We start from the raw sequence: 25,312 nt of genomic DNA, 5'->3' as shown, positions 1-25,312 counted from the left end.
GCCTTCTCTAGATTTATTACAGGCTTATAAAAAGAAGGCTGAAAGTGATTGAGAATTACAAAATGGCATATATGTTGAATTACATAAGAGAAGCAATGATCGAACAGCTAGTGGATGAACCAATGGGTCAAATCATGACAGAAGATGAAATCATCACCAACATTGATGAGAAGGGTAGGGTGGAGTGAGGAGACAGCTCTACCCTGGCCTCTACAAATACAGTAAACACGGACATGGCATTTTGTGTCTTCGCCACTGCAGTCACTTGGGCAGAGGAAAACATGGCTTTCCTTTCTACTAACACTTAAGAGACTCCAATAATTTTTTTTTAAACTTTCCTTTATTTCAAAGCAAATATACAATAATGTATTAATAACTGTTTCATATGTGTATTAGTATAACTGACCCATATTTTCTTTCTCTCTTAGGACAAGAAGCTTATAAATATCACCTAGTCCTATAAGGACCTTTGCGCTGCTTCTGCAGTGACAGGATACTCTGGATGGGTAAGGTTGGGGGTAGGGGCCCCCTCCTATCGGGAGATCCTTGAGGAAGAATTTAGGGCACTAATCTCAAGTCATGTCTCCTCAAAAGAAGGGGAGGCCAGCTCTGAACCAAACTCTCCAGTCAAAGCAAGCAGGGGGGTGGCACATCCTTATTGTAAGGCTAGCAAGAATCTTTTATACTTAGAGAATGAACCACTTGTACACTATCGAATTACCCTTGCACCCCAGAGAATCAACATTTGCTGTTAGTGATGTGCCGCTCCTGGACATTCATAAGGTTGCCCAGATTTAAGTGACATATCGGTTTATAATGGCTTTTCATTAGAACTACCATAGTAATTGACTTTAAGGTACTGTTTTAATTACCACACTTATTTTAGCCACCATCATTGTCGATAGCTTTCGTAAAGAATTATGTGCTGTTTTATTGTTAAACTGCTTCATTTTGTAATGTACCCCCCCACTCATCTAGCATTTTTAGTAATCCGACCCTACTAATCCTGATATAGGACTGCATTAAGGAGATCCTACTGTATAATTTAAAGCAATAGTCCAAATTATTTTTACTATACAATAACTGCCAAAGAATGTGCCACGAGTAACGCTCCTATTGGGTGTGTTTTGTAGATAAGCCTAAATGAGAGAAGTTTATTGTTATTTGGTGTAACTGTGAACAATTTTGGGGTTTCCCATTATATTTAACTAGGTATTTCTTAACCACATAAATGATGGATTTTACGAGGATAAATTAGTGCCATGTGTTACAGAGTTTGGGTGTGTTATAGAGTTAGATGTATTTTAGTCCTCCATTCTTTAACAACAAAAATCTGGATGATTGTGCTCCACTTTATTTTAAATTTTCTTAAAAGAAATTTGAAAATATTATTAAGGACCTATGAGAAGATAAAGAATTTATCTGAGAAGGTAAACTTTTTATATCCTCGTGACTCTTTAATAATAATAGTAAAACAGCAGAAGGATTGTTTCAAGGTAAAAGTATAACAGAGGTATAGTAGTAGCATTTTGAGCCAAATGGAATAGAACTTATGCCAGAAAATTTTATTCCATTTTCTGTAAAAATTCAAAATATAAGCAGAACAAATGCTTGAGCCAGAAGGAATACTAAGAGAATAATTAGAGACCATTTGTTCTGTTGACATTCTGTTACCTCAGATCTGTGAAATATTGGTTTAAATATACCATGAAATGGAAAATTACTACTAGTTTACAGATAATTTTACTGAGCAATATTCCAAGCCAGTTTACCTTAAATTTAAACAACTCAGATATTAACAAACGTAAGAATTTGAATGAAGTTATAAAATATCATATTTAGACATTCAATAATAAAATTATAAGTATATTGGAAAAACTCGAAAGAACACATAATTTAAAATCAAAAGTAAAGATAAGCAAAGAAACATTATATTTGTAAAGATGTTGTTAAAAGGTTTGACCTACATATAGAAAAGTCACGTATAACGTATTCAACAGATGACATAAGTGTTACTACAATCCAGGAAAGTCACTGAACTAAGAAGGCCTGGAATTTACATGGTAATGTATGGAAATTTCCAGACCAGAGCAAGTACTGCTCAACAGACTACAAATAAATTCTATAAGATTTAAAGTAACTATTTAACATGCCTAACATAAAGCTTAGTATCTTGCTATGGTCAAGATACTATAGTGAGTGTGAGCTAAATTAATTTTTATCACCCTTTAAGAGTTGGGTAAAAGAATGTATGAACCAAAATTGTGTAATAGCTTTGAAATACTGTATGCCAAATCTGTGTGTGTACAGAAAATAATGTGCATTATTTTTATGTCATGTAAATAATGTGCTTTTACATCTAATAGTCAAAATTTGATAATGAATGCATTCATTCCTACAGTATCTATTTCTCAAATTTTTGACTTAATGAGAGAAATCCACAACCAATTTTTTCTTCAGATACAATTTGTTATATTATTGACACTATTACTTATCACAAAAAAAATATAAACTATAACATGTATAAGACAGGATTTCCTTGTATAGATTTTCAAAAGTGTCTCTTAATTATATGCCAATAAAGCCTGCCTATATTGGACATTTATTGCTATATTAAATAGCTACAAATTATTGTATAAGAATATTCAATCTTATGGTATAGTAAACATTTCAAAAATTACTGTTGAGAAGTACATAACATTTTCAACTTACGAAGACAATTTTTGTAGATGTCTAAAAATGAACTGATTCAAACCATGAGGAAAGAATGAAGAATCTTGGAGCATTGGAAAAAGTTTATCAATAAAAAAGTAAATAACTTTTGTGCTACGGTAAGAAGTACTGGTCTGAAGAAAGCAGTTAAACTTTAATATTGCATACATGGATTTTATTTATTTATTACCACTACTTTTAGGATTTATAAAATAAACAATGTTAACAATATGAATTATTTATTACTGCTGTTATTACTACCTTATGAGAAAGTTAAATTGGTAATACAAATATTATAAGATTGGGGACATCCCATAAAGTATAAACGTCAAATTTGTAAATTAGGTGTCTCTTAGGCTATAAAAACCAAGAACATTAAACATGTCTACGTTTTAATTTTAAAGATATTTTGGAAGGGATGGTAAAAGAACTCTTTTATATTTTGTAAGAAACAGTATTTCTTTTTCTAACATCTTTTAAAGAGTATTTCAGTAAACCTTACTAAACTGTATAGGTTTTACAAAAGTATACTACACATTACATTTGAGTTTTCAAAGCTCAAATATTTGATTGATCAAGGATAAAAAATTGAAGTACTATGTAACAAATCTGTATAGTTACTAAATAATGTGTTTTTGCATGTTGTGGAATAACAAAATTATCTTGATTAATAACAATAACAACAATAAATCTCAGTTCTATTGAATATATTTTATCAATATATTTTGAATTGTTTCCTTTAAAGTGAAATTTTCACACAGAAAACAAGTGTTGTAATTCTTTTGTAAAATAAATATTTTTAGGTCATTAAACATCATTATTATATTTTCTGTGATATTATTAGTATGACCACATAAATTTATAGTATTTGTTAGAGTTACAATAAATTTACTAAGAGTCCACAATATGACCTAGCTATTTTTCATTACTACATACACCTAAGAAATACAGTGTTTTCAGAGTTAATATTAATAAAATACTATAAGGTATGTTTATATATTTCAATAAAACTTGATTTGATTTGAAGTCATATTAATCTGTACTTGCTAAATTCATGTTAAACATAAAAATCATGGGAATTTGAACATTTTTGTGAATGTGTAATATATAAGTTAATAGATATGTGACGTGCTTATTGTTTGAAGTTAAAAGTTTCTCAGTTTTACATAGGTCAATAGTTTTAATTTAAAACTGAAATTTATAACAGCATTTATTAATATTTTATCACAATGCAATAAAACTATTGACTGAGATCTTCTACCCTTTGAAAAAGTCCATTTCAAAGTGGTATAGAATGTAGAGAATATTACTCTGTAAACACCTCAGGTCTAGCTCGTCTAATTTAAACACCTCTAAACATTTGCAGTGATTCAAACTGAAGAGGAAACATTAATTAGGATCATATAAATTATTGCTAAAATGTTTGAGTAAAACTTAATTTGTTAAACAAATAGTAATGTTTACTTTATCTAACTATATACTTTATTTAATTTATCATTGCCTCTATGAGAGTGCGATGTTTACTTACATTGATAGAGACGAAGCAGGTGTTTGCAGGGGCTTGAGCTGGAGCTGGGCTGACAAACCTCCTTATCTCCTTGCCTTGAGAACTCCATGTCAAATAGAATATCAAAACTGTTGTTAGTAGTACAGCAAGAAGCAGATTTATTTGTTGAATCATCATTCATGGCATTGGTGAGAAGAAATTCTGTAAAAATACAGTAATAAGCAACAAGACTTTTAGAGTTTATGTAGTCTAACATAACAATACACTCAGCATCTAATTTAAGTAAACTTTCATTAATTTATGATACTTTCTAGCAAACACTAAAACTATGTTTTTAAAGATGTCTCCAGATTTCAGAATTATTATAATTAATTAGTTGTTTACAGTTTATTAATGATGATGGATGGTCTTTCTGAAAGATAACATGAATGTCACATAATTTAAATAGTAAATGTTTCTTATTTCTCCTTTTCTTCCTTACAAGTTGAAGATTGTTAATGTTATTTTTGCAGCAGGATTAAAATTAAACGTACTACTGAACCTTTAGTTTATGTACAAAAAGTTAAAAACACGAATAAAGGAGAAATTATAAAAAATTAACTCTTTACTTAAATTATTTTGTTTATATTCCATCCATAAACATCTCGGTCCCACACCATGATCTATGAATGCTGTTTTTAATTTACTTTTATACACAGAACTTAAAAAGAATAGCCAAGTCAACTGTCAACATTATTCAGTGTTGTGTGTCTTGTGGCCAATTATAACCACTGGCACCGAACAGACTCTGTTTCACTAAGCTAGAGGCCTTGGTCGAACTCAATTAAAGTAAGAGTAATCCTCAGAATTGTTTCTGTGTTTATTTTTTGGGAGTGAATTTTCATTTCTTATTCAATTTTTATATTATTTTTCAATTGCCATTTTTTAATTAGTTCTTCTATATTATGAAAATTGTTTTTCTAATTAAGACTGAAATGTTTGATCCATCAAGATTAAATAAGAATAATATCTAAGAAATAAAATCAATAGCTATACAGTTTTAATATAACTAACAATAATTGCATTGAGAATACTAGAGGATTATTAGGTCAATGATCCTCTCATTTGCCAATAATAAGCGACTAGTACAACTCTTGAAAAATAGAGAGTTCAAAAGAGTTTTCAGACCACACATTCAAGACAAGAAAAATGAAGCCTTACTCAGAATAAACTACATGTAAGATGTCACAAAGTCTTAGTTCAGGTGTTATTTCCATATTCGTAAAATCTTGTCACAGTTGCCATAGGTCTAAATCTTTACCTATTCGCGACTTAGGCCGAGGTGGTCTTATATTATGTGGTCTGCATCATAGAACCATTCTGTGATGGGCACTACGTATTGTAAATATTTGTTAAACTTTACCATACGTTTGTACACAACTATTAATGTATAAACATCAAAGGTTAAAGAGACATACAATTAATACATTTAATATTCAATATATAAAAATAATGATCAAAAGTGTCTGGCGATGCCAATACATAAAATTACTAGGTGACATAATCCAAAACAGGGACAAATGATTGGGTCTCTCATACTAAAGGTAAACCCCAGAATTCTGATACTTCCATTTCTTACTCTTGATAAATTCTAAACATGAAATATAGAAAATCAACAATCCTACAACAGTCGAATGAGCTGCAAAAGCAGACTGTCGAAGCTCCTATCCTTAATCTACTCCAATTAGCTCAGGAAGCTCCAAATCATCCACATAAGGAATTACCTCTAGACAGCCTCAATTACTACATATGTGTCTCTATTCTAGAAGCAGTGGTACACTCAGGATGAATTTAGACCAAGAGCTTGTAAATACTAGACAAAAATATTTTATCAAACAATCGGGTGATATACATATTAAGAATCAAAATTGCTCTTAGATTTCAAAACTGCTTATGTCCTCAGAGATAATCGGTTTAGAATCCATGAGCTACAATCCTACATGACATATTTTCTCCCAAACCTAATGTCTTAATCTCATAAAAAAAGGAGTAGAGACAAAAATAACTACCACAGTTTTACTTAGTTTCAGGGACAAGTGGAAATAGACTCCACCTCACACTACAGCAGAATAGACGTGTTGGAAAATTGCAACACTCAAATATTTGCCTAATATAATCAACATAATCCTGGACGTCACAGTTCAGACTATATGTTCTGTCATTGATAAATAATAAGAAAAGAGATCCAAACAAATAAGGTCTAAAAGTGTGCGGTGTTTCTTAAAAAGAGGTGGTGGTGGAACATGTCAAATGACTTATGGAAGTCCAGGTAGATAGTATCAATTTGACCTTGTCACTCAACTGCAAGACCAATAACTGCTAGACTGGTGACAAGCTCTGTCTTCTTGGATGACATTATCATCGACAACCAGATTCTGTAAGGAAGAACTTTCCAACCTGAATAACGTAATGATAGATTCAAATAATTCATAAATCTTAAAAGAGAACCTGTTATGGTCAGACTCTGGACATAAGCGAACAAACCAAACCGTCCATGTATGACACTACACTGAACTTGGCCGTACCATTATGTCTAACCATATTTTAAAATTCTACAACCACCAAGATGAAATTTTAATTAACTTTTCTGTGTTAAAAGTTGTGTGTATAGACTTACCCAAATTTATCATTGTTTAGTTACAATATTAGCCTCATACAAGACTGATATTTATAGTTACTATGAAGCACATCTTTGAATAAATACAATAAATACAATCGGTCAAATGTTTAATTAACTAAAAAAATAAAATAAAAAAATAGCTACAGATTGTGCAAACAATTACCTAGCTTAAGTCTCCAGCTTGGTTACTGTAACTTGTGTCACATTGGATCAATTGACAAAGTCACATACAATCTGTACAGTGACAATAAATTTAAATCTGGTTTTGGACAGAGCTTTTTTCCCTCATATTTGAATACTTATCTGTCCCATTGTTAAGGAACAGCAGTTTTTTTTATATTTTATTTAGGCTGATGTTTTTTCTGGACTTTCCTGATCACATTAAATCATGACAAGTTCAAAACCTATTTCCTGTTCAAAAAATTAAATACACATATCTATGTGCACATAGACGTCACCTATACTATTGACAATTCCTGAAAGACCTTCAAATGTAAAGATTTGCTTAATGGCAATTACTTTCCACTCATACTTTGATTGAATCTGAGGACCTGACAAATCGGAAAGAACTGTTGATTGGAGTAAAATAGACTGCTTCAGCTCACTAACCACGTTGTTAAGATTGATGTTTCTTTTAGTACATATTGCTACATCAAATTACATTTTAATAATAAGAATAATAAATAAGTAAGAAAACAACAAACTATGTTTCTATCTCATTACTACCAAATGCATCAAAAATAAAAGAAAGGCTCACTTTCTCTAGACTTCACACCCATCTACAAGACAACAACTCCTATCCAATAATCAACATGGTTTCAGAAAAATAAGATCTACATTAACTGCAATAATGTAACTTGTAGAATATATTTATAAACAACCGGGAATAAAACATTACCATCATTAATAACTTTTTAGAGTGAAACAAATCCTTTAAGAGACTTGGCAATGTCCTCATTCAGCCAAACTGAAAACTCTCTGTACCCAACAGTCAGCCTTAAAATGGTTCGAGAGCTACTTGAATGAAAGATACCAAGTTGTAGAGGATAAACAGAGAAGGATTGAAGGCACCTACACTGACCAGTCTGAAAAACTCTGTATGACTTAAAGGGTGTGTCCCAACGCTTTATCTTACTTCCAGTGCTATATATTGTATTCACCAATATTCTTGGAAACAACACAAATTCTATTATGTATGCAGACAATACCATACTATTCTCGGCTCAAAAAGAATGTTGAACAGATTGAAATAAATTCCACAATTTCATACAATATGGCCCAACAATATTGAAAATACAATGATCCGGTCTTAAACAGCTTAAAGACTCAACAACTCACTCGAAGAACTAATGTAAAATGTTGTAATGTGTTGTAAAACATGGCATTATGTTTGGTAATACTAATCAGTTGCTTGTTATTCAATTTCAATGAAACAACCACTGTTAGATTTAGAATAAAGTTTACAACATTTTAGTATTCTTGTAAAATTTTCATACAGGGTATCGATTTTGCGGAATTTAACATAAAGTTTATGATTGGCTGCCATTTTGAAACGGGTAAAGATAATTTGTTCATATTTTTTCCTCAAATGGGGATGCAAAAGGTCAACACAACTGCAAAGTTTCCTAACTTTATCTTTACTGGTATAAAAGATAACTTTTGTGGTAAAAATCACATACAGACAGATAGACGGAAAACTAAAAGTTTTAGGACATACCTCCATATGAAGTTTTTTGATCATTTTCACGTCTAGAACAAAATACCACAATATTGGAACACCTTTAGTAAACACCCTGTATATTCTTGAAACAATATTGTACTGCCTATCAAGAAACCTTTTGAAAAATAATGATCTCTATGAGTATAATAGAAGACATGGTCTAGACTTCCCACTACTCCTTCTCATAGAATAGATGTATTTCAGACAAAAATCAATATGTTCTGGAAAGAAACTCTCCAACGTTCTGCTAGAATACGAGTAGATCAAGAAAAATAAAGATAGCCATGAAAGAAAATCGCTTCTGCAGAGACACATCTACACAATAGAAGAATATCAGTTCTGGGCACAACTTAATCAAGCCTAACATGACCTTTTATAATAATTTATAATTATGTACAAATTCATACATTTACTCAAATTGTAATCTAAGAAGTCAATTGTGATTATCAATACAGAATTTCTGACTTCTATATAAAATGAAGCCCTGATACTAAATTTTAGTACACAAAGGTTTAATACAACCTGCAGTTAGAAAAATATTAAAACTTGTAAAGGGAGTAATTAAATGCTAATATATACATGGATTTGTAGCATATCACAATGACCTATTGGTTTAGGTTTGTAAAGCAAACAGAAAACCATATAAAAGTATAAACAATTAAAACTTAATGTTCTTTTACTTAATATTTAGGAGAAAATGTTTACAAGTATAAAAAATATAAAACTTAACTTGGTTCATAAAAAGAAAGTTGTATTTTAATTAAATTTTAATTGTACAATAAATATAAACTGTCTGTGAAGCATGAGAAATAACAATGTAAAAACAAGCTATAACATTAAAATGCACATTAACCACTACAATGACACTGATAGTAGTTTAATGATATGTAGAGACTATGAACAGTCAGCCTATGTAGTACACACTCTGTACAGTAACTATGTTTCTGTTATCAGAGCAAATGACATAACAAGTTCAAGTGACATTTGGCCCACAGACAATCAACACTAGGCCTAAGCAATCATTTCTCTTTTGCTCTCAGCTACTAACTGTTTCCTCTAGTTTCACTCCCACGATGTTTGTCAAATTACACTACATGACCGTACCTTGTATTACATTAAAAACATTATATGTTGCATTTATTTTAACTAAACTTTGAATAATAAATTCATAACCATTAAAAATATTATGTCATTCAACAATTTAAATACTGTTCTGGCACTTCAATTGAACAGTAAAGCAACTAAAATTTAGGATTTTTCTTAAATTTGAAAACTAGTTTTGTTTATGCCATTCAAGTAAAAAAATGTTACTTTTTAATATATACAATAAATACATGATTTAAGTATATAATATAAAATATAATACTTCATGTCCATATGAGCATACTATAGTTCTAAGGCTTTAGTTTTCTAAGCCTTAGATTTACAAATCTAGTTTCAATTATATTAAAATTATTAGGTTTTTAAGCGTATTTAACTAACATATTGCTTTCTCCCTCTCATTTATAGCTGATGTCTTACACATAATTGTATAATGATTTAAATAATTTTGGTTAGTTTTTATTATTGGAACATCATTGGAAAATGTACAACGAAGAAGAAGGCCTTTGCACAACTCTCCAACTGGGAATATCTAGTGTATTTATTTTAACTTTTATGCCACAATGTTCAAATATTTATTTTGATTTTATTTTAAATTTTGATTAAAAATTACCTTGTATTTTATTCAAATCTTTGTGCACAAGTATACATTCTCTATCTTTTTGGTGATTTCTTTAGACACAACAATGTGTACTTCAAAACCTGTAATGTTAAGATTGCCTATTTAATCAGAGTGGCCACTTAGAATCTCTTTGCAAATTCCCAGTCAAAAATTTTCGAAATCTCTAGTCCATTTTTAAACCTCATAAACAACTGAAATACTGCATTTAACCCTTACGGCGAGTACACCGGTTACGTTTTATAGTCGCCAGTTGTATTTGCAAAAAATCACAGAACGTAAAGGTATAATTGTCTATTTACCGCCGTGCACCTGAGGTCTGTGTATAAAACCAGCAGACACATTGGCGTTGACAAATATAGACCTAGAAAATACGAAATTCAATTAATATGTATACATCACAATCTTTTGTTACTACGTGTTTATAAATAGTGTATAAACAGAAATAACTACAAAAATGCGTTTTAGCAATTGGTAATTTGCATACTGCTGATCAGTTGTCCACGAATAGACGCAGCAATCTCGACAATGCGCTAAAATAAATATATAAAATACGAATTATACCAAAATATTATTCGTTAAACTAGGTTAATTTATTAATTTAGTTATATATCTACATTTTTTCATGCAAAAATGTGTAAACTATCGGTAATTTGCGTCCCGATCAGCTGTCGTCTACGAATAAATAGACTTATTTGGATTTAATATTCTGCTTCCACACATCCGTATTTGTTATATCGTGAAATCGTGATTTTCTAAGCGTATTTTAAACACTATTGGTATCGGAATGGAGTGAAAAGAGCCGGTATCGAATATCTGAATCAATCAATCCCTAATCAAAATTCCAGAGACATAATAAAAATGCTACGGAAGTTACCGAAGTGTGGTTAGTAAAGTTAGCGATCTGTGCAATAAGTAAACACCAGAACAGAACAGTCAGTACCTTCCATAGTTGACCCCAGAGTACGAGCACAATCATTACTGCCTCTTAAATTCTTTGTGTTTGCCTTTAAGATAATCCAAGAATAGAATCACTCCATCACAACAGCAGAACTTACAAAGTAAATAAACACACGAAATGTTGTGGTTCAAGCCACAACGCGTTCGTTAGATAATAGCCACGGATTACGAAACATGATGTAAGGCTCCTCACATACGTTGGATTATTTAGTTTTTAGACAGTCCGACTTGTCCAACCGATCGTTGCGTGTGCGGGGAAGTCGTTCAGATGAATGGGTGATCAGAGAACTGATGGGATTTCCACCAGCCGTCGTCCAGCCAACGCTGCTCTGACGAAGAAAACTGACGTGCGCGGGGGATTGGGTCTGTAGGCTGTCTGCAGACGACAGTATTACGTTGTGTTTACAATGGCAAGTAAAGTTACGAGAGAATTTGCGCAACTACTGTCGCATAGTGTGAAGAAGATAAGTAATTATACTGGCAAGTACTTGCTACAGCTGTATCGTTGGTTGTTGCGGGAGTCAGTACGAAGTCTGTTCACACATAACGGCAGTGATATCTCGGCAATGTTTATAATTGAAATTTTAATAGCCAGTTCTTGCAACTGTCCAACATCGGTTTGCGGCAGCGCTCGCGAGAGCTCTTGCGCCCGTTTAAACTAGCGATTTTTATTCTCGCACACGATAAAAAACTTTTTTTCCAGTGTAAGATTAGCTAGTTCAGTCAAGGTATTGACATGACCGTGATATCAAAACATAACATAACTTTCTTTGTTTTAACTTATGTAATCTGATGACCAATTGGGACGTGTGTGTATTTGAGGAACAGCCGTTCATAGACCAAACCAAGGCCTCGGCCACAATACGAGCGGTGAGCGTTAGAACGGGGACTTAAAAGTGTAATGTTTGTATTGCACGCACGAGGAATGATGGACACTGACCCAGTGACATAAGCGGGAGGACGGTACCAAATGGTTGCGCTGATCCGCCGCCAAGTCCAGACATTACATTTTTCTCCTGCCACTCAGTTTTCAGCTAATTCTTTCATTGCTTTGCATCATGTCGGATCTAGACTATTTTTTTCTAATTCACTATTTTCTTCATCAAAAGATCTTATCGAGTCTGGTACAAATTACAACTGACATTCTGAATTGTACTTAATTGTACTTGTACTCAGAAACCCGGTTGTATCTCTTATCAAACCATGAAACAGATTATAATATTCCCAAACCGATCTTAAAAGCTCATAAATATATAGATACGGCAATGTAAATATTTTTAGCTTATGAAATAAGGGGCGACAATTTTCCTGTATGCAACAACCATCATTACTCTTATCAAAAAATCTTTTAGCTGTATAAATACTTTGCTTAGATCAGAGGAAGTTCTATATAACAATGCTGTATTTTAAAACAGATTGTATACAGGTATAACATAAAACTTTTCTTGTTTATACTGAGACTAAATTAAAGAGGATTTTGAAAGCAAATATGAAAGTAATTAATTTCTTTGTTAAGTAATCAATATGCGAAATTCCTGAAAGGTTTTTATCAATACTTATTAGTAAGAATTTTATGTGCCTCAACTATTTATAGTCAGTTCTTTTTTCCGCTAACTGTTCTGCTGGTTAAAAAAGATAGTTGAATTGTCAACTTAACAGTATAAAACATTCCAGATCCAAATCCAAATGATTCGAACAAACATCGATACATTTATTATTTTACTTATTTTAATTGAAAATTATGTCTATAATACAATTATTGTACATTTACCCATGCAAAAAGACTGTCTGTCATAAGTTTGACCCTAGTGATGACAAATTTCAACATTTGTATAACATATTTTTAGCTGTGCAAATAATGTGACAGGCTCAACATAAGAGCATTGGAGTTGTACTAAAACAAACATTTGAGCAACAAATCACTAGAACATTTGTACACATTCATACAAATGACATTACAAAATAAACAAAAATACCACTGAAAATATGGCACAATAAGACAGTTAAATACGCTGTGTAGTTCATAACAAACACATATACATATCAATAATATTATAATAGTATACTGACATGAATCTTGTAAATTAGCCTGTGTTGGTTTATAAATGCGTATTTAGAAAAATATAGCATGAGCCACCTTTTTAAAAGAGTGAAAAACATTGTAAAAAAGTCATATGTTCATCGGTTTCAATTTGCAATAGCATTTTACTCAAATTGTTAAGGGTCTCGAGAATTACAAGTGACTTACTTATAAATAAAATATAGTATACTTTATCAGTGTCATCAAAACAAATAAACATTGAATTACAACTTTCCCAGTCACTAGAATAACCTATGGCCTTCCACCCATGTACAACTTAGTAAATGATTATTTATCCAATAATGTGAGTTATGAATGTTTCCTATAAAAAAGTGGAACTTGGCAACTATTGTAATCATCACATTGCCGTAAGGATAAGATATGATCAGTCAAATAAATTATCCAGAGCAGTCAGAATTAACTTATTCCCATAACAACGAAATAAAGGAACTAGAAATTACTCTAAAAATGGTTATATTAAAAACATAGAAAACCTTTGCATAACAAGAAAACTCATTACTCAAAGCAAAAGTGTTTGGTGCTTAATCATAATTCATAAACTGTGACTGCGCAAAAAAAACACTCACGTTTGATCCTCGTGATAAAATCTACTGTTAGGTTTGTTCTTGTACTGTTACCTTAAATAGCCAACTATCAGTCAAAAGAAGAATGGGGCCAACTCAAAAAACCTCAATAAACTTACATTATCTGTACAGTTGCGTGTGATTGATCAACACTATTTTGTACATAATCCTGTGATGAATGTGATTGATTGGAATAGCCCATGATCCAATCACAAGTTTATCATAGAGATTTATCCAACAACAAGACTTATAATCTATCAAATAATAATAACTAGCACGAAACTTCTAACTTTAAGAACGCCAATTAAAACTGTTCTATGCTGTAGTATTTTTACGTCTTGAAATGTTATATGCATTAAATGATTTCATATTCAATTTCTAGTGTAAAGGCTTAAATAGCCATTATGTCTACACTTATACCTAGATAATTGGTATTCAAAAAGTCCTCCATGTCTATTAATAGCATAGATAAAAATGTAAACAGGGAGAATTAGTAAGTCAATGGAATCTACATTTGGCATGTTCGACTTTAAGGGAGTCTTCCTCCAAGAAGGTGGTGTTTCTTTTCTAGTTAAAAATATAAAAATTCAAATTCAAAATTTTAAAATTGTCACCTATTTCTTTGTGATACATTAATGGAAAGATAGCAATAGCGTTTCGCCACAAATCAAGTCTTTATAATTATTTGTACTGTAGATATTAAAACATCAAAATTTCAACTTGACACATATTTTTGAGCACTGGTACACATAAAAAGGCATTACTGGCATATAAATATTCTGTTAATATTACTTTTCTGCATATTAGCAGGTATGTGTATCATTGTGATCACACTGTACATAAGAGTATATAAATTACTACTTTAGATGGGAGGAGCAGGGGAATCTTGCAGCTTTAGTTTGATGGAAATTTTTAAAAGGAAAACTTTATTTCATTATGAAAATGTTCATAAAACAATGGCTCGGTAATATCAAGTCTGGGGTTAAAATGTAGTGAAACAATAACTTACCTGATAATTACTAAATTCAAATGCACTACACAAATAAAAAAGAACCAGGTCATTAAGTATCATCAAACTGAGATTTAAAGTAATTTTTAACAAATATATTTAAATTAAAGAAAAATACTAAAGACATACTGAGATAGCCTTGGGCTAAGTTTTTTAAATTTCCAACGCTATTTCTAATTGAATTGTTTAGAAAGTGTATATTGTGGCTGTTTGCAAAGCACAGTTATGGGGCCTAAGAAATAAAAGGCCTTATAGAATGTAATGTTAGTTTTCATTTCTAACAGTTTCAACACTGAATTCTTAATAAGTGTCAACTAATATTTCTGACTATAGATCATCAGTATTTCATTTGTTTTTACTTAAAAAACCCATAAAAGGAACTCCGGGAGTTATAATTAATGTATGTGAGCTTAATTCTCAGTTCCAGAAGTATGTGGAAAATGACTGACCAATTATATAATTTTTCAAAAAATAATGCTATCTAAAGAACACAATAAAACTGTTTACCTAGGCCATTAACATAAGATGTTAAGAAATTTTGATTCAACTGACGTTTTTAGAATAATTACAGCACCGAATAGAGTTAGGAATTGTTTCATACAAATGGAATACCTACCACATAACATGAAATAATGGTGGTCACCTCGTTCCATTATTGAAGTTTATCTTTTAGCTACATTGTAGAATTTTATTGCTGATTCCTTTACTAACCCATGCAGTTTAATCAAAACTTAACAGCCAGACAATTAACAACGAGAATAAAATATTAATGGACTTGATGGTCTTAACAAAGGCTGGATACTGAGTTAAAGATAGTCTTATCACAAGTTAAAATCCCATCTGAGGCTAAAAAATTTTTTACCACCACTGTCCATCCGACACTGTACCAACAATCCTTTTATTCTGTTTGATACTATCGATGTATAGGCTCAAGTGCCAGACTCTTGTATACTGAGTTAGAATAGGAAAGGTTGAAATCTTGTCTTAGACCACGGCAAATTTGATCAGAACTATCCTCCCAATACTGTAGCAACAATCTATCTTGTTCTGTTTAATAAGATCACGGTACAGACTCACTACTCAGGCTCTTGCATTCTGAGTTAGAGTTAGCCTATGAGGCTGAAATCCTGTCTGAGACTACAGTACTTCTTATCTGACAATCTCTTTTATTCTGTTTGATAATATTACCACAGAGGCTCAAGTGTCAGGCTCTAGGTTACTGAGTTGGAGATAACATAGCACAGATTCAAATCCAGTCCGAGACCACACCATCTTATGTCAGATCTGCCACTCAAACTGTACAAACCCTCCCTGTCATTCTGTATAGTTAAATTCATACCCGAGATAAAAGTTCTTTTCATCATTTAACTGTCCACACAATAAAGTGCAACACTCTCTCCGTGAGTAAATCCATATAAATATTCCCATTTAAATATTGATTAAAGTACTATAGGACGTGTTCATTCGATGTTAGGGAAATGTAATATTGACACTATTTATTATTATGTACAAATAGATAATAAAATCCTTCATAAAATATATTTTCAGATTCAATTTTTAGAAATTGCCAAGGCTATTTTGAAGAAACTTGGATATTTGTACGTTAATATGATCTCATTTACTTTTTTTACATTAAAAAAAAGAACCAGACTTTATCTAATCACAATTAAAAACTATATAGTAAAAATGATTGTGTCAGTGAACTGTGTCAGTATAACTAATCCCACTGACTAATCCCCACAATCTATCTGTTTACTGTCTGTTGGAGTCAGCTGTGCTACATCACTTGTGTCTTAACCCTAGATCTGGTACCATGTTAGAAATGGTCATGCTGCTTTTAGCACTTTGCAAGCCTTATTTTTTTAATCACAAAAATAGAACACTAACTTAAAGAATTTATTTTTATAAAATTCTTTTTTGTTAATAAATGTAGATTACAGTAGTAATGCATACAGTAATATTTGTAGGCTGAAAAAATGTTTGTATATGAGAAATGAATAATGTTTCAAAATTTCTATACGGATTCCAACTTCAACCCCTTAAGGAATATAAAGATTGTTTACTAAGAAATTCAAGATAAACAAAATGACTACAATTTAATAAGGTACAAGATTTTGGTTTTGTGGCAGTTTTTAGGATGTTTGCACTGGAAATTATTTTTGTGAAAACTTCAGTGAATAAATAAAAATGCAAGATTATGACAAAAAAGCTTTTCTCATCACTACAAATAGCCATAAAATTGAACTCCAACTATATTATATAGCTAATAAAATAAGCTATTAGAAAATAACAAAGTTATTTTTAATCATTATTATATTTATTTCTATATAAACAATAAACATTAATATTTATACAGAAACCAAAATTGTGTTAATAAAATACATAAAAACTAAAATAGAATAAAAGAGAATTTTGCTTTATTGCCATATTTATGTTATTTTGTGATTGCTATTATTGTATACACCAATGAAATATAGCATTTATAAAAATAGCATGAAAGATAATCAAAGCTACAAATAGAAATTTAAATGCCAAAAAATATACGGAATTGCTTATTTACAGAAAAGTAATTTATGATAAAATTTTGAAAGTTGTTACGTTACTGTATGTTTTTAACACACTTTGTAGGGAAAAAGTACAAGTATTATATGCTATCATAGGCCAACAGATAATAATGTAATAATACAAAACAACAATAAAAAATGATTATCAAACTAAGCAGTTTTGCAACGTGATAATACTGGTTAGTAATATTTGTTTTTGATTTTAAAAGATAATAATTTATTAGAGTGTAAAAAAAATATACCAAAAGTAAACGATTCAGTAAATAAATCAATTTGATATACTCGTAAATAAGAAGTCACTGCAAGCAAGTACCAATCAATACTAATCTACCAATATTTGGATTTATTATATTAAAAATGGGAACTGTAATTAGTATTTCATTCATAGAATACATTTTTATGAAAAGTGGGTAAAAAAAACCTATTGATAATCTAATATATTGGAGTCTCCTCTTTTAATTGGTACTAAAAATATTGTGTTAACTATACCAGATCAGATTATCGTACACTAGTTTGTTGATTCACCAGCCAGTACTAGGATCAATGTTACTGTAATGAATATACAATTTTTTTTTCATATTTGTATGTTCTAACATGATATAAAGGGGTTATTTAGTTAGTTTTATTAGTCATTAAACTTTCAATGGATAAAAGAATAAATTCTCCCATTATTGAAAATACTTTGGTAAGTAATTTAGTTGCATTTTATTAGTAACATTTTTGGTAATTGAGTGTAAATAATATAGTATAAGTATTTTTGTTGTACAAGTTATGATACAAAAACCAGTAAATAAGTTTTTATTTCAAAAAGTAATAAACACATCAAATGCAATTTAATATACCTTCAAAGTACTGTCCTTGGAAGACAATTCACTTATTCCAACCTTAAATCCACGACTGGAGACATTTTTGGAAGTACGCCCTTATAAAATTCATGGGGAGTTCTCAGTTGCTCCCCATGGAACGAACTCTGATCGCACTATGCCCTCACTATAGAAAAAAAACAATGAGCATGACCCTGATGTACGATTTTGACTGACTTGCCTTTTTAGGACAAGGAGATGCACTGATTTTCCATTTGGAACTTTACATTTTGATCTTAGGATCATATCCATATACCAAACTTTTATCTCCAGTTACAATTTTGGCCATGAAGTCCGGATCTGCTTGAAGAAAGCCTTCCAACTCTGCTCAGACTGACGCACGATTTTCCTTCTGTTCATCACTCAAAAGTCTAGGAACAATTTTTGCACTCACAAATCTCATTTGCAGATTATCACTTATAACGCTTTGAACGAAACCGTACTAGATGTTAAGATCTTTCGATAGCTCTCGCATAGTCATTCGCCTGTTTGGACAAACCAGTGTTTATACTATTTGCACATGGTCGTCTGTTTTGAGGTTAATAGACATCCTGAAAGCTGCTCGTCTACAACTGATTTGTTTCCGCTTTAAAACCGTTCATACTACTTGTATACAGTCTTCAGTTACCACATTATTGCCATACACAGATTTTAACTTTTATGAGCTTCTATGGCATTCTTTTGCAACTTAAAACAAAACTTAATGTTAATGCGTTGTTTGAAATTCATGATGCGCAACAGACACGACCTCACACTAGTGGCTCTGACTGTCAACTGACAAGCTCCAGCGTGCTGAAACTTGTCACTGCCTGTCTCATCAGATCACGCTACTAGGCTAATTACATTATATGAATGCAGTGTCAGCAGTTGCCGCTATGAACATTCACCAATTTTTTTGGATCACACTTCATATTATGTGTGATCAAAGTTATATATACAGGGTGACGACTTTAAAGGTCTCATGCTTAAAAAAGCAGGGAGCAACAAACATGTCACAGTTGGAGGCATTAGCTGTTTCTTAAAAGACTTTTTAGGTACATGGCTCACATCATGACGAATACACAGTTTGAACCACTGCACACGTAAGAATACCACAAGCTGGTACTTTCCCATTAAAGAGAATTTCACCAACACGAAGACGACAGATGTGAGGCTTGCCTCATCGATGGTTCTGAGTTTCGTTCTGAAGGTAGTTAGGGTATGCCGAGGATGTATTTCTCACAATCGTAACAAGAGAAGCAACTCAATGAGTTCATCTTGAAAATGTCTGGAGTTAAAAAATTACCTGATGAACATTCATTGATCCAATGTAAGGAGGTATTTTGGTGAGGACCATCGTGGCCAAAGTTGTCACATTATCTTCCTTACTTGTATAGGTCTGGATAACTTTAAAGAAGGTTCTGAAGTCACTACCAAGTGCCACTACCCTGTCGGCTATTTATTTGAGGCACCCTCCAATTCCATCTAGGGCACAATTCCTGGTGCCTAGGAGTTCGGTAGTTCCACATAGAAAGCTTTTGTTTTTCAAAGCAAGCTTACAGGGTTCTTGAAAAGAGATAGAACAGTGCTGTTCCTGTATTGCGTTGCAGAAGTCAGATAGGAAATGGAGCACATTGACTCCAGGTAGCTCTTTAATGATAAATTAAAAAACATGAAGAATATGTGCCCACACAACAACAGGGCTGTACTAATTATATTCTGAGTGTTTAAAATGACTGAGAGGCGTTTTCACTGTAGGAGTTTTACTGATAATAAATTTCTACCATGTGAAACGTGTACTGCTTCCGACCCACCATAGTGGAAGGGTTGGATTTCATTTGAATACTTCATATTATAATTTTCACTGAAATTGCAGTGGGTGAGTATTTCATACATGCCCAGCCGAATCTTTAAACTCTTTGATTTTTTGGATTGGATGAATCGTAATGGACTTGTGGAACAGGTAAGCAAGAAAATCATTATCAAAAGAATCAACTACCTCATATGAAGTTGCAGTGACAACGGAAGGACATGTAAATATTCCATTAGAATGAGCCAAATAGCTGTAAATTTTCTTTGAAAATTTGCTAAACAATGAATTTTCTCTCCACTCTAGCAAGGTTGGGACCACGATTGAGAGAACCACAGTAGAGAGAATTTCACATTCTGATGCAGATGAGACTTCAATTAAAGCTGAGATGTTAGGGGAAATCTGGTGTAAATTACTCTTCCACCACTAAACTTTGATTAAAGAATGAATTTCTAATATTTACATGTATTAAGTTATGAATTTCACAGTTGAGATAAGTCTGTGGTGAGAAACTTTACATTCGAAGCAAAAAATGATGAGAAACTGGGAAATTGAAGTTTTACAGGGAACAGATTTGTTTTTTAATGATCATGTGATGAGCATAGTTGTCAATCCTACTCCACTCTATGGTTACCTACCGCATCTTGGTGTCCATTTCAATGACACGGTTGAGAGATTTGATTCTTATCACATCTTCAAAGCCTCGTGTATTTTCGACAGTATACTCATAAACGTTGTCAATGCTTTCTCCCTTCTCTACAGGACGTACTCACACATATGTATATTTTTATTATTAAAAGCCTTGGAAACTTCAGTATTTAACGAACAAGTACATAGTAAAACTTGAGGTTGTAACACACCACAGAAGAGAGAAATTGGCACTTTATTGATTTGTAAAATGTGATTGAACAGATAGAAATATGTTTAAAAAAATGATGGATCATGTGGTACCCAGTTGCCTCTATTGATATTCAAAATCGCCACACCTCAGAGAGCTAGAGTTGTGTAACATAAATTTACTATTTAGTGGAGAATGACTAAAGTAAATTGCTCTACATCAGTGCTCTACATTTAATAAGATAATAATAAAATTTAAAAAAATTATAAGCTTAACATAAAAAAATATATATCTTGAATATGGTGCTTGTAATGGTTAATTTGCAAATATCACATAATTTAGAATAACAAACACACCAATAATTATACTTTCTTTGTGAGAGCTTTCAACAGCAAAGGTGTCCACATCAGACACTTCACAAAAGTTGACACTTCACCTTCTGTTTATATAAGCAGTGTTTGAAAAACAAAGGCACTTAAAATATCAACATCACCTTTAATGCACTGTTTCTTAAAATAATGAACCGATTTAATAACCAATGAAACGTTGTGAGTTTAATGGACAAAATAAGTACTACTTCAAGGGATATTTTACGTTATTCATCAGTAGCATGGAGATGCTGCCACACCCCCCACTGCTGGTTGGAGTTATTCGTGAACAGATCCCCTGCAATTTTGATCTATTATTTGATAGGTACTATTTCAAGTGATATTTTTTGTTTTTCCAAGAGTGCAGTGCAGCAATGTAGAGTGTTGCCTCAACCCACACTGTTGGCCACAGCGAGCATTCGTGATCAGATAGACTGGAATTTTAATGTATTAGTTGATATATATTACCAACCTTAAAGTTAATCAAGGGTTATTTTAATTCTTCAACAGTAGAGCAGATCTACACTGAGAGTTGCTGAAGAAAAACATTTATTCGTTGTAACGATATGGGAGCAATTTGGAGAATTGATTTTAGAGTATTTTTTAAACGTGTTAATTTTGTTTCTGATTGTATAAGTAGTTACTGATGTAGATTGATATTTTATTTCATTTGAGACAATTTTACACATTTAATAGACCAAGAATATTACATGTAATCTTTCAAATCAATGTTGATTACTGTAATGTTATGATTACTTTAAAGGAGGAAGATAATAAAAGTCATTGTATTACACAATTCAATAGTACTTTTACTAGTGCTTTTTAGTATGTAGCCAGCTGTTCCTAACTTATGATATCTGTGCACAGTTTCCTGTCTAAGTTACAAACTACTTGCTGATTCTAACCTTCAATCATTGAAGATTTCCTTTTTCACAGAAACAATTACTAGTAGAAACTAGAAAGAAATTATATCCACATTCAAAATTTGTATATTCCGTTACCATTGTTGATTATATTCACTTTGTGAAGTTCAAATCGTAAAAATTACAATTTATCACTATAGCTATTAAAATAGTTTTTACAAATAGATAATGTTAATTAAAAAATAAAACAAAAATTCTTCTATAGGTAGCCTACTGTTTGGTTCCTATACCCTTAGTCTTATGAACACGTATATAGTAGTGACATTTCCGAATATCACGGGGTTAATGGGTAAATATATAGTTAATAAACAGATTGCAATATTATAACACTATTACCTAATTACATTTGTCTTCCTGAATAAAAACTACACAGGTTTTTATGGGGTGCAGATAATAAATAACAAATATGTAGAACGTTAAACAGAGAACTACTTTTCTTGTGTGGAATATCATTTCGTGGTTTAACTTTTCGCTGTGCATCATATGATCTGTCTTGTGGCTGTGAATCATCCTTGTATTGGATGTTGTCAGTCATCAATATAGTCTTTTTACATGAGAAATAATATTATTGAACAAAGGGATTTTCGTGTTAGATTAATCAGACTTGATGAAAGTCATTGATCTTGGGCTATTGGAAAAGAACCGGAAAAAACAAAACAAACATTGTAAATTTACCTAACCATAACTTCCTAAAATTTTCCAACACGGGTAACCTAAAACCAGTGTGAGAGAAAATCAACAGTATGCAATGGAAAGTAACAAAAAACACCTAGTAGTTGCATATCTTTATGTTGTTACCTTTAAATCGGTTCATGCTGAGATAGGCTATTCACAAAGAAAGGAATACACACAGATATTTTAAATTGTGTATACATTTTTGTGATTAACTCTAACCTCATGCACTCCATAAATTTGACTCTCCCGCCAGCTGCCCAAATGTAAAATAGTATATGAATATCCTTCCAGGACTAAATACAAGAAGACATAATGATATTAAATCTTATTATTTCTACATCCAGAAAATAATGTTTCATGGGAATCAGCAATATAGTATTGATTTTTCCACAAGTTTCAACTATTATATAAATACCCAAAACTTATGAAAGTACAATGTTTAACGTGCCTAGTTAAGCCCAGAAACTAACCCATACCACATTAGCTGAGGATCCATGGTTATTAACCTGGAGTTGAGGAAACTTGAAGGAACCAAAGTTTGAAGTATGCTCTAAAATCTCTTAGGATAGGATATGAATATTAACAATGTCGACACCAAATTATCATCAAAAAGAACAGAAACCCTGTTCTTAATCTGACTGCAATCTGAATATCTCTGCAACAGAAGTTCAGCCTAAAAATGTCATCATTCTACTCAGTTCATCAAAGGGGAACACCACCTGATTTTTCATGAAATATCAGAGTAGGCCTACGTTACATTTTTCAGAATTCTCCTAGTTTGACTACAACACCACACTTCAATAACATTACTGAAAAGCGATAAATTTTATCGTACACTGATATAAAATATGGAAATGACAAACAACAGATACTCTCGTTGTTAAAAATATATAACATTTCTTTACAGCCAACAGACGACCTCAGATAGGTTAGGTGTGATTATACTGTCATATGAAGATAACTAGTAACTTCCTTACCTTGTTAACGAGTATATGAATGTATTTCTGTTTAACTTATATTTAAATCAACACCTTTCACCATGTTGACGTTTAAAAAAAATAATTCGACTGACAAACCTCAACATTACAACCCAGCCTAGATTCCACTTATTTACTAACACTGATTCAAAGCTAAGTAGTGAGTGTCTGAGTGACAGATTGAAAGCTGCTGAAAGAAGGTACGTAACTTAGTAAATTCAGTAAATGCACTGCAGATTGCAGCAACCAGCAACTAGGAACAGTACCAGTACCACCACCATTGCATAAAAAAACGTACCATATGTTATAATGCTGAGCAACATGCATAAGGTAACATTATACATTAAACATTATATAAATTAGTTATCAAAGGCCCATTTACGAATGTATTGTACATATTGGAAATAAAGTAAGTCCGCTTCCGTAACTAATAATAAGTAGGAGTTTTTTTAAGTACAGCATTTATTGATTTTGCTTCTTATCCCATAATGAAGAATGCGAGACCCAACATTTTAAAACGGCAACTCTCCTTGTGACTCTCCGCGTATAATGAAAAAAGATATAAGGGAATCCAACTTAGTTTAAAATAGCCAATTGTGTATCAAAGGAGGAAAGAAGTGCAACTTTGTCACCTAAAAGATAAGTAGGATGTACAGCACGAGCCTAGAGTGGTAATTATCCAGACAAAGAAATAGAAGACGTGGAACGTTATTCCCGTGTATTTTTAATACACATACATTATTTCACTTACAAATAAAAAAAGACAAATTATAATTTAATAGGAAGCTATATCAAATTCTTTTAAATATAATTTTAAAATTACTAAAACAACATTGTTCTCCAAACACAATTAATTATTAGGCTGGTTTACACAGAAACTTTACCATTCTACGCTATTGTGAACATGTATTGTATACAGCGCCTGAGGCCGCTGCGAAACACTTTAAAAGCTCAATACCAAAAGTGTTAATTATTTGTTAGAATTGATCAAAAAGTCTTTAAAATAAAACTATTGCCAAGAAAGAAGTTAGTAGTTGAAATTTTGAAATGAACAGAGGCATTAATAATGAGTAGATATGTTTATTATAATTTAGTTTTACTAACGTAAATAAAATTGAGATTTGTACTCATACTAAGCTGCTAGCTATCGTGTGGTGTAAATAGCTAAATCTACCTCACAGCTGAGACCAAACAAAACTGATCATGAGTACTGCCTTCTAATTTACAAGAATCAGCCAACTTCCCTTTTAATATAAGTTTCCTGGTTGGATCTTGAAGATTTGTCATGAATAATGCTTCCCAATGCACAAACCTTATACACTGACCACTGTTTATGATACTCAGGACTGGATTTACTCATGGGC

General features: G+C 31.8%; 1 protein-coding gene across 4 annotated transcripts in view; it reads right to left on the bottom strand.

Annotated features, from left to right (window-relative positions):
* LOC124369225 (galactosylgalactosylxylosylprotein 3-beta-glucuronosyltransferase S) overlaps positions 1–24,180 on the bottom strand; it is a 65,141-nt gene extending 40,961 nt beyond the window's left edge. For 3 of the 4 annotated variants that reach the window (XM_046827095.1, XM_046827096.1, XM_046827098.1), the window contains exons 1-2: positions 23,949–24,180; positions 4,241–4,420 (exon numbers count right to left, since the gene is read on the bottom strand). In XM_046827095.1, coding sequence (XP_046683051.1) covers positions 4,241–4,396 — 156 coding nt within the window. In that variant the 5' untranslated portion in view covers positions 4,397–4,420; positions 23,949–24,180. The remainder of the gene's footprint in view (positions 1–4,240; positions 4,421–23,948) is intronic. The other variant, XM_046827099.1, reaches the window with a different exon arrangement.
* Between the last annotated feature and the right edge of the window lie 1,132 nt (positions 24,181–25,312).

Source organism: Homalodisca vitripennis, chromosome X (assembly GCF_021130785.1).
Source record: "Homalodisca vitripennis isolate AUS2020 chromosome X, UT_GWSS_2.1, whole genome shotgun sequence".
Lineage (NCBI taxonomy): Eukaryota > Metazoa > Arthropoda > Insecta > Hemiptera > Cicadellidae > Homalodisca > Homalodisca vitripennis.
Note: the sequence above shows the minus strand (reverse complement) of the source record. Positions and strands in the feature narration are given on the sequence as shown.